At 44.4% G+C, this 15,479-nt stretch overlaps 1 protein-coding gene across 1 annotated transcript; it reads left to right on the top strand.

The window, feature by feature from the left end:
- Positions 1–479: 479 nt before the first annotated feature.
- Positions 480–14,388, top strand: nampt1 (nicotinamide phosphoribosyltransferase 1). The gene is made up of 11 exons (XM_079294701.1): positions 480–619; positions 5,066–5,222; positions 6,451–6,554; positions 7,034–7,162; positions 9,402–9,560; positions 9,915–10,051; positions 11,601–11,826; positions 11,929–12,048; positions 12,136–12,276; positions 12,360–12,494; positions 12,590–14,388. Exons 1-11 carry the CDS (start codon positions 566–568, stop codon positions 12,698–12,700), a joined length of 1,473 nt encoding a protein of 490 aa, XP_079150827.1. The 5' UTR covers positions 480–565; the 3' UTR covers positions 12,701–14,388.
- The last annotated feature ends 1,091 nt before the right edge of the window (positions 14,389–15,479 follow it).

Genomic DNA, 15,479 nt, shown 5'->3' with positions numbered 1-15,479 from the left:
TATGTTGTACTTGTCATTATTGCATTTTTAAATAATATTATTATATGATTGCGTTAGTTACATTTACATAGAATAATATGAATAATCCCCTAAAACACCCACAACTGGAGCATTATTTCCAGTAGATACATACATACATTTATTGAGAATAAAGAAAATTCCAAAATGTTTACCCTTTGTTGATGAAAATAGTCACATATTGAAGACTGATTAGTTTATTTAAGTGTACAGTTTATTTATGATGGGATGATATGAACAATAAATAATGTCTTAGTTACCCTTGGGTGTCTTGTATTCATGGGTGAGGGATCATCTTAAGTATTAACAGTCTTTGGTTGAACTGAGTTGGCCCGAGTATAACCGAATATAGCCGAGTGATGTTGGACTTTTTTGTGACGACACAGTCCGCCCGCCCTTTCCCCCGCCCGATTCTCTCGGCTAGTCCTTCCCTTTCTCCTGCTTCCCCCCAATACACAGCTACACTTGCAGGCTGGAGGAGTCCCTGGCAGCACCGCACACAACACACTGACAGCTGCGACTGACTCACAACCGAGGAGGAGAAAAGATGGAACACAGAGACACCGACTTCAGCATATTGCTAGCGACCGATTCATACAAGGTAATGTTGGCCTACTCGGCGAAGGTTTTAGACGGAGGGAGGCCGGGGGGGAGAGGAGCGGCTGATGGATGAAATTGTATAAAGTCAAGGTGGTTTCATCAACGGTCCCAAGGCCATCAAACCGCTCTCTGTGGCTGTCTCCGTCGGATCACAGCAGGCCGAATGGGCAGGAGGAAAAGGAGGAGAGTTCGGGTACCAAATTCAAAAAGCTGGCATCCCCCTTTGAGCTAACGTTAGCTTATATCTAAAATAAGTATATCAGGTTATTGCGAGGACACTTCGCCAACGGCTGTGCTACTCATAGCGGTGTCAAGCTAGCTGTATTAGCTAGCTTGCTAAGCTCACCGGGAGCGCAAAGGGATTGATATTTTAAAAAAGAGCTAATATTAGCGACTGGCTAGCAAGTGCTGGGTGATAGCAAGGTGAACTGCACACGGATAAAGTCTCATTCAAGAGCCCAGCGGGGCGTAATGTTAGCCGATGGCGTGTGGCTAGCCGCAAAAAGGAAATCAAAACCGAAAGTCAAGGAGTCAGTGTTCACGTAACTTAAGGTTATATGTGCTTGTGTGACTCAGGCGAAATTAGTCCAAAGTCGTGGACTCAAACGGTATTTTAACAGACGACGGCAGGCATTTTAAAGCATTAATGGCGAATATAACAGTGGGTAAAGTACAATACGTCCTACTGCTAACTAACAATGAAAGCCGGGCAACAAATGCACTTGATATCATCGCACGTAGCATGGTGGTCGGGGCGCGGGACTGTTTCCATGTAAAGCAGTCACGTGACAGTAATCAGCGACGGTTTTGAATTTGGGCAGAAACGAAAGAGAAGGAAGGGACACCAGCAGAGGTTGCGTTTGAAGGACAATACAAGCGACAAACACACATTCGAAACTGAAAGGTCCAGAATGAGATCACATAACAACTGCATGAATGAAGAATGAACTTTTGAATATAGTCTGATGCAACGAAATGCGTGCACATTTACTGCGTTGAAAGCTGTGTCTTTTCTATAATACCTATCTCTAACAGAGTGATGAACAAGTATGTTAACGAACCTGTAATGCACTATTTTTGGTTCTCAGCCAGGCTCTGAGGTTTTGGTCATTTAAAACAGGTAATGGAGCTATTGCTTTCCCCTAAGATCTCCTTACACAATAACATTTTTTACAAGCTCTTAGATTCATAAAGGAAACTCTTTATTGTAGGTGAGTAGCGTTGTCATTGGAATGGTAATAAACATTTGTGTAGCCTGGACTCCAATTCTAGGATATATACTTAGTTATTATTAACACGGTGCAGTTACACTTTCGGTTTCTATTTCTTGGAAATGTCCCGTCTTTGTTTCATTTTCATGGTTTTTCAGATATATTCGTAGCTTATCTCCATAAAGAATGTCAAGGTTGCTGATTAGTCTTGAGAAGTTGCTTAGGAAAAGAGACTTTCCCCGTTAACTCCTTCTGAAGGTGTCACAGTCACAATCTTCCAACCAAAAGCAATTAAAAGAACAATGATTTATCAAAACATCTATTGTTTTTTTCCCCTCATAGAAATTGGGATGGTCTACATCGCTTTTCTTTACCCCTCAATGGCTTTTCATAGCGCTTCAGGAAACGCACTACTCCCAAAGTGCTCTTTCTCGAGCGGTAAGCAGGCTGCATTTGCTCCCTGTAGATACCAGGTGTGTCGTTTAGGCCCAGCTGTCTCAGGACAGGAGTATTCCATATAGTGTGCTAAATTCACCTGTAGTTAACCACGCATTTGGGTGTGCCTTAATTACAGTATGTTATCTGTGCTTGACTGTGCGATACCATTTGTAGAGAGAGAAAGATCAGGCAACAACCAGAGGCGCACACACTTTGTCCACAGGACGTGAAATCTAGTTGCACCTGAATGCCATATGGCTCAGCCCCAAAAGCCAAGCTGGCCTATTGCATGTGACCACATTTATGTAACATGGCGTTTTTTGTGACTCTTAAATCCCGAGAGAATTACAGTGAGTTATAGGGGGGGGGGTGGAGGACACATTTTCACAGAGCAGGATGGCTACAGTGAGGGTTAAAGCTGTGACATTTAGGTAAAGGGGGCGGCCCCATTTGGCTTTATTCCACAGGAACAGCTGCTACTGCTTCAGATGCACCTGAGAGAAATCCCTTCTGGTGGTCAGATCAGGATTTCTTTCTCTTCTCATGTTCAAGACACAGCAGTAAATCATACAAGGGCCACAGTGAAATAATTAGCATGTTTTAAAATAACAGAAGATGACTGACTCCACCTGGACTTTCTATACTGTTGTATACTGTGTGTGTCAATATTTCAGTCAGTATCACTTAGCAATTTGGGTGATGTTGCATTCTTCATTACCTCACCACCATAAAGTTCAGACAGAGTCAGCTTTTCAGTTGTCTAGAGCTGTAACTACCAGTGATTTTCATTGTCGATTAGGCTGCTGATTTCTTTTTTTTCTCGATTAATCGTTTTGTCCATAAAATGCCTGAAAATTGTCTTATCATTGCAGCTTTAGGTGTTTCTAATTTAAAGTCATTCCGAGCATCTTTCTCTGGAAAGGACCAAAACGGCAAATTCGAGGGTCGTAAAAGCTTAAAGGGACCGAAGGGAACTGCAGAGTTTTGGTGATGAACCCCAGCGGGTTTGTCACTAAATAACTCCCTTTCAGAATGCACGTAGTTATTTTACCCATTGATAATATAATTCATATCGATTTGTGCAGCTTTAATGGCTGGCACGTTGAAATAAGCCAGATCTCCTTGCATCAAAACTCGCAAATCACAGAGGCCACATAGTCTGATTTATAATTTCATTATTTGTCATTTCACTACTACATCAGATAATAAGTGAATAACTGCATTGGATAATACACAAAGAGGCCTGGCTAGTGTCTGCATCTTGCAAACATGGCATGCGGTCCAGTGAATGTTGCACACACACACACACGTGGCCAGGCCGAGTGTCATGTTGTGTGTCTTGACTCTATTTTGAGTCCTCAAAGGCCCAAAGGAAAGGACAGAGGTAGGGGTCAAAGAAACTGAGTAGGTCATTGACATTTATGTCTTCTCCTCTCCACTAACTGTGAACGGCCAGGAGTCGCTTTGGATAATGCCTTCTTCTATGTTCTTCCAGACCATTTTCACAGGCTTATATCTGTGGCTCCAACATACACTTTTATGTATTTACAACAGTGAGAAAGTGTTTCCCCCAAGGTTGTGTTCAAAAGAAGGACAAGGCCCACGATGACCTTCTCTTTCCTCTGGCAATAGTGTCCCCTGAAGGCAACTGGTAGGCCTGCAGTGTTTCGCCATTGATATTCAGTGAGTGCAGCTTATTACACAGCGAGAGTGAACCCCTTTGGTTCCTCTGGACTCCTGTGGTTGTAAATGCGTTGCCGTTAATTGTTTTTAATCTACATTTCGTCTGGATATTGAAAGCAGATCAGCCTGAAAGCAAATATCTGATTACAAAATGGCAGAGTGAGCGGTAGCTGTTACCATCTTGTCGACTTTTAACTTTATTTGTGAGAGTAGCTCCAGTGTGCTCTGTGGAAATCCCTCATTTTTGGATTTAACTGATGACAGCTGACATATCTTTTTTTGTTTCTGCCAGGATTTTTTTGTATGCGTTTGTATCTTTAAGATATAGCTCCTCTGAAACAGTTTATTCTTTGTGTGTGTGTGTGTTAGAGAGAGAACATGCCTGGACACGTCTCACACACTACTTGATGACACACATTTGATTTTAAATGTCAGATGTTTAAGGGATCAGTCCGTTTAGTGGATAAGAAGATCACAGGAAAGCTCTCATTTTCTGAATAATACAGAATAATGGAGGGCGTGCATGTGTGGGGAAAACTCTCGCCCCGGTTGTGACATCTTAGCACTGTATTATTTGGTCCAACACAACAGATTGATTGATGGGTCTTTTGTTCTACTGGAGTGTTTGCTCTAATCTCAGATAATCACCACATTGGCAGCGCTCCGTAATCTTTGAGTTGTGACCCCGAATAGCTCTCGGGACCGTGTCTGTTGGCAGAGAGCTTCTGAATTCAAATTTGATTTGCTTTGGCATATGTTTTGTTGCATTTGCGTCCAAAAAACTGTGCGTGATCGGACTTGTAATCTAGCGATACTGTGCAATGTTAAAGGTGTTTCAGTGTTTACATAAAAGCTTTCGTCAGTTCCTCTGAAGGGCGGGTTAATCCAGTATTTATATACTAATATATTGTGAAAACCTCCAAACTACTGTTTAGCAACTAATAGTTAGCAGAGAGTTCATCTCTTTTCTTACCTCCTCAGTAAACAATAGTTCTGTCAGCTAAAACATTTCCTCATTTAAGATGGTTTGTTTTTTTAGGTTTCAGGGCAGAAAAGCTGTGTTTTAAATTGGCCGTGTTTATAATACGTCTCATCGTGTCTCGTCTTCCCTGCAGGTGACGCATTACAAACAGTACCCCCCCAACACGAGTAAAGTGTACTCCTACTTCGAGTGCCGCGAGAGGAGGACCGACCCCACCAAAAACAGAAAAGTCAAATATGACAAGACCGTCTTCTACGGCCTCCAGTACATCCTCAACAAATACCTGAAAGGTGAGTCCTGGATTTTGCCCTATGAAGCCACCAACGCTGTTACCAATTCGTCCTGTTGGTGTAAACGTGTTTCCAGTCAGCTGATTAAATAATGGAAACATAACCAAGTTCACTGTGCACATAATGCTTTCACCAACATTCTGTGGGAGCTGCCCAGTACAGCTTGCAGTCAGGGTGCATACCAAAAGCCTTTTGTGATGCATTGTTGGTCCCCGTTGGAGCATTCCCCCGCCTCATCCGGGACAAGGTCAGAGTAGTGCAGGGTCAGATGCAGAAGTGCATGCCTGGAGCTGGCTCAAGATTCAGGGCAGGTGCTTTTTTTTAACAGTCCGTATACGCACTTAAAAAAACAAAACCGAAGGTTTCAATGTGCTTCACATTGATTAGACTGTGCAGAGAATAACACAAAACCAGCAGGTTAAGAAGGAGAAAAGACTGAAATGGGTGCAAAGTATAAAGCATTCAACTTCTATGCTTTAATCTAAGTTTGTAAAAGGTGAATGTTTAAGTTCGCCAGTGTGATCCTGAGGGGCATGAGAGAGAGGGAGAGAAAGCATCTCCCTCCTGTCTCTTAAGAGGATTTCATGGTGCGGGAGCAGAGGTGCCGGGGGGGGGGGGGGGGGGGGGGGGAGAAGAGACAAAAGCACAGCTGCTCTTTCACCGTATGAGGGAGAAAGACCAGCTGTCCGCGCAGAGCGGCCGTCAGCGCTCAATGATTAGCCCGACTATTAGAGACGCATCCGCGGTCCTCCGGCTCATCAAACCATAAAGTGTGCGCCATGAGTCTTCTACACCGGGTCAGGGAGTGAACTCTAATCTCTCCGACTGTACTTTCGTCGAGGGAGAGGTGCAGCAAAGGAAGAGTCAAAGTGAAAGCATATATATATATATATATCACACCATATTAGGTTTGAAAAGAAACTTCACAACTGGGAGTAAGTCAAAGGAATAGTTTTGTATTTTGGAAAATGTATATCACTCTCATATCGGTGTGGCAAAATCTGAAGGTGGAGCTAGCAGCATGTTAGCTTAGCTTAGCACAAAGACTGAAAACAGGGGGAAACCGCGAGCCTGGCTCTGTCCAAGGGTAACAGAATCCTCCTACCAGCAGCTTCAAAGCTCACAGACTTAACACCGTATATCTTGTTTGTTTTAAATCACACAAAAAAAAAAACTGAAGTGTAAAAACAATCAACGCTTACATTTTGGGTCCCTTCCTCCTCTTTAGGAAAGGTTGTGACCCCGGAGAAGATCCAGGAGGCCAAGGAGGTATACAGAGAACACTTCCAGGATGACGTCTTCAACGAGAAGGGCTGGAATTACATTTTGGAGGTATTTTGGAAAACACTTTTTTTTCTAGAATGGGTTTATTGAGGAAAAAGCTGGTGGGAGAGGTATACAGGTGTACATATTACTCACAGGTGCCAGAACATGCTGAGAGAGACGTGCTCAGGAACATGCAAAAAATACAAATAGTGCAACAGAGCAAGCTTCTAATAAGTCATACGGGTCACATTCTTAAAATTCAGTTTCAGCTTCTACAAATGAATCACAATCATCTTCTATAGCCAAGAAGATGTGCATGCAATAGTTGTGTTCTTGAGAGGTGCTGTTTCAGCACCCTGGAGAGAGCACAGCGCTCTCCACTGCCAAAGTATGTCCTCAGGTGAAAATAATAAACTCTTATTGCTAATCGGTTTTTAGCCGTGCCATCTCCGAACACATTGCTGAATGAGCTCTCGAGCTGGAATTCTGAATGTGTATTTTCTCTTCAGTGGGATATTTGTGTGTGTGTGTGTGTGTGTTTGCAGAAACACAATGGACACCTGCCTATTGAAATCAAGGCGGTGCCAGAGGGCAGCGTCATTCCCCGAGGCAACGTCCTGTTCACGGTGGAGAGCACGGACCCGGAGTGCTACTGGCTCACCAACTGGGTGGAGGTACGTTTGTTTTGTGTGCAAATGTGTTGGGTTTTTTTGTGTTTTTTAGCTGGCCCCACACCGGGGACTAAAAGGTGAGCGAATCGCGGCCTCAGCTGCTTCAAAGTCCCCCGTACGCCCTCGTCTAACGCTTCAGATTCTAATGTGCTACTCGTATCGCAATGAAAGCTAATTCTGAGCTTTAATGGCTAGCTTTATTTGATTGTTGATTACAAATTATACTCGCAACATTTATGCCATTTTTTCAATGGAGAGTTAACGGTTTTATAAAAGCCATTAACTATTTAGCTTGGCAGCACTCCTCACTACGCCTCTTATCTCTGCTTTAAATCTCACTGAATTACCGCCCTGTCATGGCTTATTGCTCAATCACTGCTCACAGATGTGCTGTGGCTGAAAATAAAAAAGAGTCATTCATACAGGTTGGCTGAGAAGAAGAGAGTCCGGTACTAGAAAAACCCTTGTTTGGTATATAAGCATATTTCCTAAAAACTATTCCTTGATTGTCTGTCGTGTCAAAGCATGTTTAAAACACGCAAATGTAACGGTTTGTGTTGTTTTTTAGTGAGGGAAAAGTACAGTGGAGGTGAGGTATATTACTGTGGCTTGAGGCAGGCGGTCTGGTGTCTCGGCCTCCTCGGTGCCTCGTTTATTACGCTGAGCTAATGCGCCGAGAGAGTCCTCCCCGGGACGATCTCCTGCACTTAATGCCGCATGAACAGACTGTCCTCAATGACTCTGCAGAACTAAATTCATTCAGCATGAGCGATGTCTTCAGTCTCTCTCTCTGCTCTCTCTCTCTGCTCTCTCCGACTCTTCTTCACCGTGTCGGCCCGCGTTCGTGAATACGCCGTTTCACCTCTGCCACCACGGAATCGTGCCGCATATATATATATATATATATATATATATATACATATATATATATATAACTTCATACGCTTTCTCCTTAACTATGATGACAGATACAGCAATGAAAGGGAGCAGTGCTTGGACATCGGTCACCCACAGCCAGGAGCGCAGTCTCAACACACTTATGAACACACACTGTCCTGATAAATTTGGATAAGCCACACCCCCCTTCTTTCCTTCCTTATCTCCCTCCATTTTGTTCTGGGACATTGACCGAGAAGTTATGTTGGCACGTGTGTGTGCACACTGCTGCCCTGTTTTGCCTTTGGAGACACACGATGATCACACGATGTTTTATGGAAAGCATCTTCGTTATAAGAGTAATTAATTTCATACAAAACACGGTTACATGTGTTATAGTTTCATGATCTTTTTAACTAGGAACTACAGCAAGTACAGTTATTTGCTCTAGTTCCTATTATTAATATTAAATGCATATAGATTCCTCATTTATAGGTCTTCATGCATATAAGGCAGAGGTCACACAACCGTGTGTGTGTCACATGAGTCCATATTATGGGTTAGATGATGATTCATCTGAGGTTGCACGTGATTGGCCGGGGCTGTCGAGTGAAAACACACGCTGCATGCATCGTATTAACAAAGTCAAGTGATGAATCAGAGCTGGGAGTGTGCAGAGCTGTGTCGCTGTGTCGGCTCTTTTACATGTTTGTCATGCTTGCTCTCTGGTTTGACACATGCACCTAGCTATTATACTATACACAGTTTACAAGTCCATAGACTCATAAAATGTGTTCATCGCATACTAGTAGTATCAGCTTCATGTTGTAGTATTCACCATATTTGATTGATTTTTTTTATTTTGGAAGTGCCTTGGTTGTAATGTAACATGTACGTTTGTTTGTATGTTTTAAAAGTATCAAATATTTTGAGGAGGTGTGTATTCATGAGGTTTCCCAGGTGGCGGCGAGTACAGATAAGCCGCTTGTTTTGACATTGACTCTGGTCCGGAGTTGACATTAAGGCATCGAGGAATGTATTTTCCCCGGAGCTTGTCTTGTGTGAACGAGCAGCCCCCCCCCCCCCTTTTGATCGCTCTGAGAGTTGGTTTTGGGTTTTAATACCAGTTGACTGCTGAGAAAGCAGGAATATTCAACCAAACATTCATCGGTCAGTTCAGTGCTAAGAAAAAACCCCAGCTTTGGCAGCAACTTCTGCTGTTTTTGTTTGACTTTGACTCAATGTTCACATTGGAATTCTTGTTTCAATAGGCTTTTAAAACAAGGTGCACGTTGGGACATTGACCGTTGCGGTGAAATGTTGTGACGCCCTGGACTTCAAATACCTCTTTCTCCCCTCCCATCAGACCATTCTAGTTCAGATCTGGTACCCCATCACTGTGGCGACCAACTCCAGGGAGCAGAAGAAGATCATCGCCAAGTACCTCTTGGAGACCTCTGGGAACCTGGAGGGACTGTCTTATAAACTGCATGACTTCGGCTACAGGGGCGTCTCCTCACAAGAGGTACACGTATACATCAGTATCTGGTGCTGAGGGGGAAGTTGTACACAATGGTGGAAACGCACCCTTTTTACAAACAGGAGGCTTGAAAGGGAATTCCCAACCTTGGAAACAGGTTTGACAAAACAGTCCCACCTCATGGTCCACTTACTCGCTTTTGTTTTGCCAGACCTTTCAACCATATCACACAGTATGGTACGAATGAAAGCTCTGCAAAAAGCGAGTAAGTGGACCATGAGCTGGGACTGTTTTGTCAGAAATGTAACTCTTTTAGGCATAAATAAAAATTGCGTATATTGGGACGTCTTTGCCTTTTATTTCCCATAACACCCCCCCCCCCCCCCTCTTATTTTGCAGACTGCGGGCATCGGAGCCTCCGCCCATCTGGTTAACTTCAAGGGCACAGACACGGTTGCCGGCATCGGAGTCATTAAGAAGTACTACGGCACCAAGGACCCCGTGCCGGGCTTCTCAGTGCCTGCTGCAGAGCACAGGTAGACACACACACACGCTCCATTTTCATGTTGCTCATTGGAGCGTAGTCCCTGCGTAGAGACGGGATGTTTCCTGGCTCTTCCACTGTGATGTAGGGCAGAGGTTCACCCCTCACTTAAATCATTGAACCTGTGGTCTGAAACAATTCCAAGTAATCATCGGCAACTGCCAACGGTGCTCAACGCTCCTTTTTTTACTCAGTCACGATGTACAAATGTGTTGTTTTTAGAAGGTATTTGGAGGCAGATTACACAGCAAAAGAAGACTGGGGAAATGTGACGGCCGTTCGTAGGTCGAGGTTCTCCGAAATGTTTTTATGCAGGACATTTAGCCTCTGGAAGGTTTGCTGGATCCCTGTGAACAATGCCAGTGATCAGCATATTCCCAGAACGCACCGGGGCACGGTCTCGGGCTCTGTTCATCTCCGGTGAGAGGCCACATTTAGACTAAGAGCCAGGTTCGGGGGGAGCAAACCTTCTAACCCACGAGCTAAATAGATTTACAAATTAGAAAAACGTTCATATAGCAGCGGCTCATCTGCCGAAAGCAAAAAGTTCTCATCGTTTGGCTAAGTTTGGTGTTAATTTGCTTCCCGTTAACAGGGGCTGTGATTGGCTGCTGCCCTGACGCACACGTGCCTCTCACATCTCTCTGTTGTTGTTTTATGGCTCTGATCCATTTATCCTGCACACACACACATACACTAAACACACACACACATACTTTCGCTCCCATGCACTCTGGCGCTTCTTCCTTGCCACCAGGGTACTTACTGCCGCTCCGGCGCACCCTTCTTCCTCGCACCAGTGCATTGTGGGATGGTGGCAGAAGTTGCCATGGTAACCCATTATGTAATTCCCCCCCCCCCCCCCCCCCAAACGTTGGTTTGGTTTCTACCTCAGAGGGAGGAGTCGCAGTGAAATTCCACTTTGACGTGTGTCGGTGCTGAAGGAAAGGGACGGGCGGGTGTTTTAGAGCAGAGGTGCATCGCCTCCAAAGAGCTTTCAGGACAAACTTTGATTATCCTCTGTTGTTTACTGTGAACTCTCAATGGAACAGAAATACCCTGTGAAGAGAAATACAATAGTTTAACAAATACGCTGTACAGAAATGTACATTTAAAATAGAGAGCTGCTAGTTTCAGAGACTAGTAGTGAGACACGCGTCACGGCAGAGAGGAGAAATGTCGATAGTGTGGCGACATTGTAACTCCAGTAGATGCTGAGAACTGTCGTTGTCTCACATGCAACAAACCCTCAAAAGTAAGGAAGGAAACACCAGCAGTTTATCACAACATTTGACAAACATGCATTCACTAAATGTGCAGAAATGCACAGTTTTACACCTTTTTTTTCAACACTTCTTCTGGTATCTAAGGTAGCTTCAACAGACCGTTTTTTTAAGGAAATACAATTTGGCCCGGGTCTGGTTTCATGTGAGACTAAAGCCTGGAGTGCACTGCCCTCTTCTGGACGATCTGTGCTATTAGCCTGTGAAGAAGTGACTGTAGGCGGAGAGTAATGATGTTCTCTGCTGTTCCCTCTGCAGTACCATCACAGCGTGGGGGAAGGACCATGAAAAGGACGCCTTCGAGCACATCATCAAGCAGTTTCCCAATGTGCCCGTATCCATCGTCAGCGACAGCTACGACATCTACAACGCCTGCGAGAAGATCTGGGGAGAGGACCTGCGGGCGCTGATCGTGTCGCGCAGTGCAGACGCCCCGCTGGTGGTCCGACCCGACTCGGGGGACCCGCTCGACACGGTTCTGAAGGTGCGTTCACGTTGGACGGCTTGCCTTTTTATTCGACTAGAATCTAAGCCGGGACACTAACATCTCTGTGCGACCCTTCCTCTCTCATTTCACTCCCGTCAGGTTTTGGAGATCCTGGGTAAGAAGTTCCCTCCAGTGGAGAACTCCAAAGGTTACAAGGTGCTGCCTCCTTACATCAGAGTCATACAAGGAGACGGAGTCGATATCAACACACTGCAGGAGGTAGAGACGCGTGCCACCTATTGATGCGACGTACAAGGAGAACACTAGGTCGCATGCATGATGTTTCTCCGTGTGCTTTTTCCACAGATAGTGGAGGGCATGAAGCAGCACAAGTGGTCCATTGAGAACATCTCTTTTGGGTCCGGAGGGGCTCTTCTGCAGAAACTGACCAGAGATCTGCTCAACTGCTCCTTCAAATGTAGCTATGTGGTCACTAACGGACTGGGGGTGAGTACCGATGCGTTAGAACGTAGGTATTTGTGTTTCGTTTTCCGTTTTGTAAGCGTTTATTCTCTGTTTGTCTGTGAAAGGTGAATGTGTTCAAGGACCCGGTGGCCGACCCCAACAAGAGGTCAAAGAAAGGCCGCCTGTCTCTGCACCGGACGCAGAGCGGCGACTTTGTCACCCTGGAGGAGGGCAAGGGCGACCTGGAGGAGTATGGCGCGGTGAGTTCAATGCCTACAGTGCAGCACGCAGACACTTTGGTGCACAGATGTGTTTTCCAGTCTAAAGACGCGCTCGTTTCTCTATTCACCTCCAGGACCTGCTGCACACGGTCTTTCAGAACGGGAAGATCGTGAAGACGTACACGTTCGACGAAGTCAGAGACAATGCTCAGGTCAAAGAGAGCGAGCTTGAAGTATGGTACTAACCCCCCCCCCCCCCCCCCCCCCAAAAAAAATAAAAATAACCCCGCTCCCCTCAACCCTTCACCTTTTGGCCTCCGACGCCCACCTCAGAAAATGGAGGCGGTGTGCACTGCTAATAGATCCCCACTTCCAAAGCTTGAGACTCCCCCCTGAAACGTTCCTAAAAAAAACCCTGAGACCCCCTTAAAACCCATGAATCTTCCACGTCAAATTCCAAAGGGGGCGGGGGGGTCCAGTAAGCGACAGAGGGGGTAGAGGTTGCGAATATGAAGACGAGCCGTGCGTTCACTCCCATGTGCCCAAATAGAACTTCGTCGCATTGCACCGACGGGGCCCACGACATATATCGTAACGTTAGAACGTGATTGGCTGCTGATTCCAATGCGGAGTGAACCCACGGCGAGTCAAAGTGAGAATGATGATGACGGAGAGCCACGCCACTGACCGCGCCCCCCCCTTTTATTGTGTACAGTACTAAAAAAATTAAGAAGAAAAAAACTACATTTCTGAATCTACTTAGCTTTGTCTCTTATGTGAAGGATGGTATACTGCGGCTGTAATTATGGAGGATGAAAGAATTAATTTCCCCCAATGTTCCGGCTTTTAATCAGAGGTCAGGTCCCAAACTATCAACGTCGAGCGAGTACTACCTGAATATTTTGTACCGTTACTCCACCAAATACCATATTCTGGGTGCATCACTGAAGGTATATTAATGATCATCTACTTGCCGTTATGTTGGCCACAGAGCATTCACATGGTGAAGGTCCAACCACACCGCAAAGTCTGCTCACGTGGATTTAGCCTCAAAGTGATTTATTTTGAATGTTTGTTTTGCATTTCAGATTGTTCACGTATGTGTACTGCTCCAGCATTTGTTAAAATCATTTTAACAAAAGAAGCCCTAAAATCTTTCCAAAGATACAAACGTTTCCGATTGGGTCTTCACGATGGTGAATGCTCTGGAAACTTTTGCTGATAAGACAAAGAGTTTATATAAATACATCACGGCCATTGTTTTCACTGGAATGAAGATGATCTAACTGTGTTCATGAAAGATTCTGTGGCTCCTGAAATGTTAAGTGTGTGTGTGTGTGTGTGTGTGTGTGTGTGTGTGTGTGTGTGTGCTGCCATTCTCTTCCTTTAAAGCAGCGGTTCCCAAACGTTTTAGGCCACGCACCCCCTTCTACATCTACATTACCTCAGAGAAATATTATTTTGTATGACAAAGGAGAAAAAGAAAATGCCAGAAAACATTGCAGTAAATAACTTTGTTTACAAACGATGTGGCCATACTGCCTTCTCACTTGTACATACAAGAACTCCTTTGACTGGAAGCAGAGAGATCAGGTTAGGAAGACGACCACAGTCGACGGTAATATTATTAATCTTGTCGAAACAGCCATTTTTTTTTGTACAAATAGGACTATCCAAACCTGCTTGACTGAACTGGCAGTGTGACTGTCAAGCTGTTAGCTTCTGTTTGTGTGTGTGTGTGTGTGTGTGTGAATGTCTTGTTTGTTATGGATGCAAAACTGTTTGTGAATACTTTTTTTCTTTCTTTCTGTTGTTTTACGTGTCTGTATATGTTGGTTGTCCCAAATTCTCTCCCAACACACAACTGATATTTTAACGAACATAACTTGCTATATTGTCAACAATACATTGATTAAAGATGCCACCCTGTCAATTTGGAATGGTTGATTTATTTTGCCGACTTTTGTATTTGGGTTGATTTGAACTATTATTTTGCTTGTTTAGAAATAACGTGTTCAGTTCAGTTAGCTCGTCTGTCATCAGCCGCTCATCTTTAAGAGCCCCATTTTGCCAAATAAACATATTTCTGAGAGTCCAGTCTACAAAATGTAAACCTAAATGACATTTAGGTAACACTTTGAGTCTTTAACTTCTTCATCATTCTGTCCTTATATCTACTTCATTTGTATGATTTTGTTTTAAGACGCATCCCCAACTTTCTCCATTAACAGAGACCACATATTTCTTTTTTCCCCCTATGATAAAAATGCTGTTTTTTGAGGAATAAATCTCATCATGACACTGTAGATTAGTGGCAGACAGTAACGTGTAAGTCAGTCTTATGATGATGAACCTATCCTAACATGTAAAGCCGGTGGAGCGCCCCTTTAACAGGAGTTTCAAGTTCAAACCGCCTCATGTTTGACATGTAGGATCCTCATCTTGTGTTAACTCAGTTGGTTGTAGCTGGTCTCTGAGGTTGGCCGAATCCCAATGTCCCCCCCTGAACCCTGAACCCTCAAGGACTTACTGACATCACCTGGTAAGTGGTTGAGTGTGAGAGACTGTGAGGGCTTGAAATGGTGCAAATAGGAATGGGACAGCCCTGTTTTCTTCTTTGGTTGAAGAATTTGGGGAGTCTGTGGTTTGCTCTGCGAGTCATATGACCTAGTCAGCGCCGAACAGGCGTTTTACGGTAACTGCAAACTCTGCAAGGAGGAGGAGGCAGCCTGCGGATGGATCCAATAAAAAAAACTCAAGACTTCTGAAGTCTTTTGGTACTTTTGTAACTTATCTACTAGCTGCGTGTGTATGAAGTTCTCTTTGTGGGATGTTAATAGAATGATCGTTTGGTAGTTGGAGATTGTTTTTCCCAGCCCAGTAGAAGAGGTACATCTTTTGACAACAGTGTGGACTCCCATCAGACAGGGTCACATGTTTTTATTTAACATCCGTTTTTATTTAACATCCGTTTCCTGTAACTAAACAGCCTACACACGAGGCTTTCTCACCAAAAAGCCGAGC

The sequence above is a fragment of the Melanostigma gelatinosum genome (assembly GCF_949748355.1).
Source record: "Melanostigma gelatinosum genome assembly, chromosome: 22".
Taxonomy (NCBI): Eukaryota; Metazoa; Chordata; class Actinopteri; order Perciformes; family Zoarcidae; genus Melanostigma; species Melanostigma gelatinosum.
This window is presented reverse-complemented; position numbering and strand designations above follow the sequence as displayed.

What these genes read in the sequence shown, in the direction of transcription:
- nampt1 (XM_079294701.1), top strand. Translation starts at nt 566, where the DNA reads ATGGAACACAGAGACACCGACTTCAGCATATTGCTAGCGACCGATTCA. An exon ending in GTGCCTGCTGCAGAGCACAG is followed by an intron (nt 10,052 to 11,600) that starts GTAGACACACAC and finishes TTCCCTCTGCAG; the next exon opens with TACCATCACAGCGTGGGGGA. An exon ending in CGCTCGACACGGTTCTGAAG is followed by an intron (nt 11,827 to 11,928) that starts GTGCGTTCACGT and finishes CACTCCCGTCAG; the next exon opens with GTTTTGGAGATCCTGGGTAA.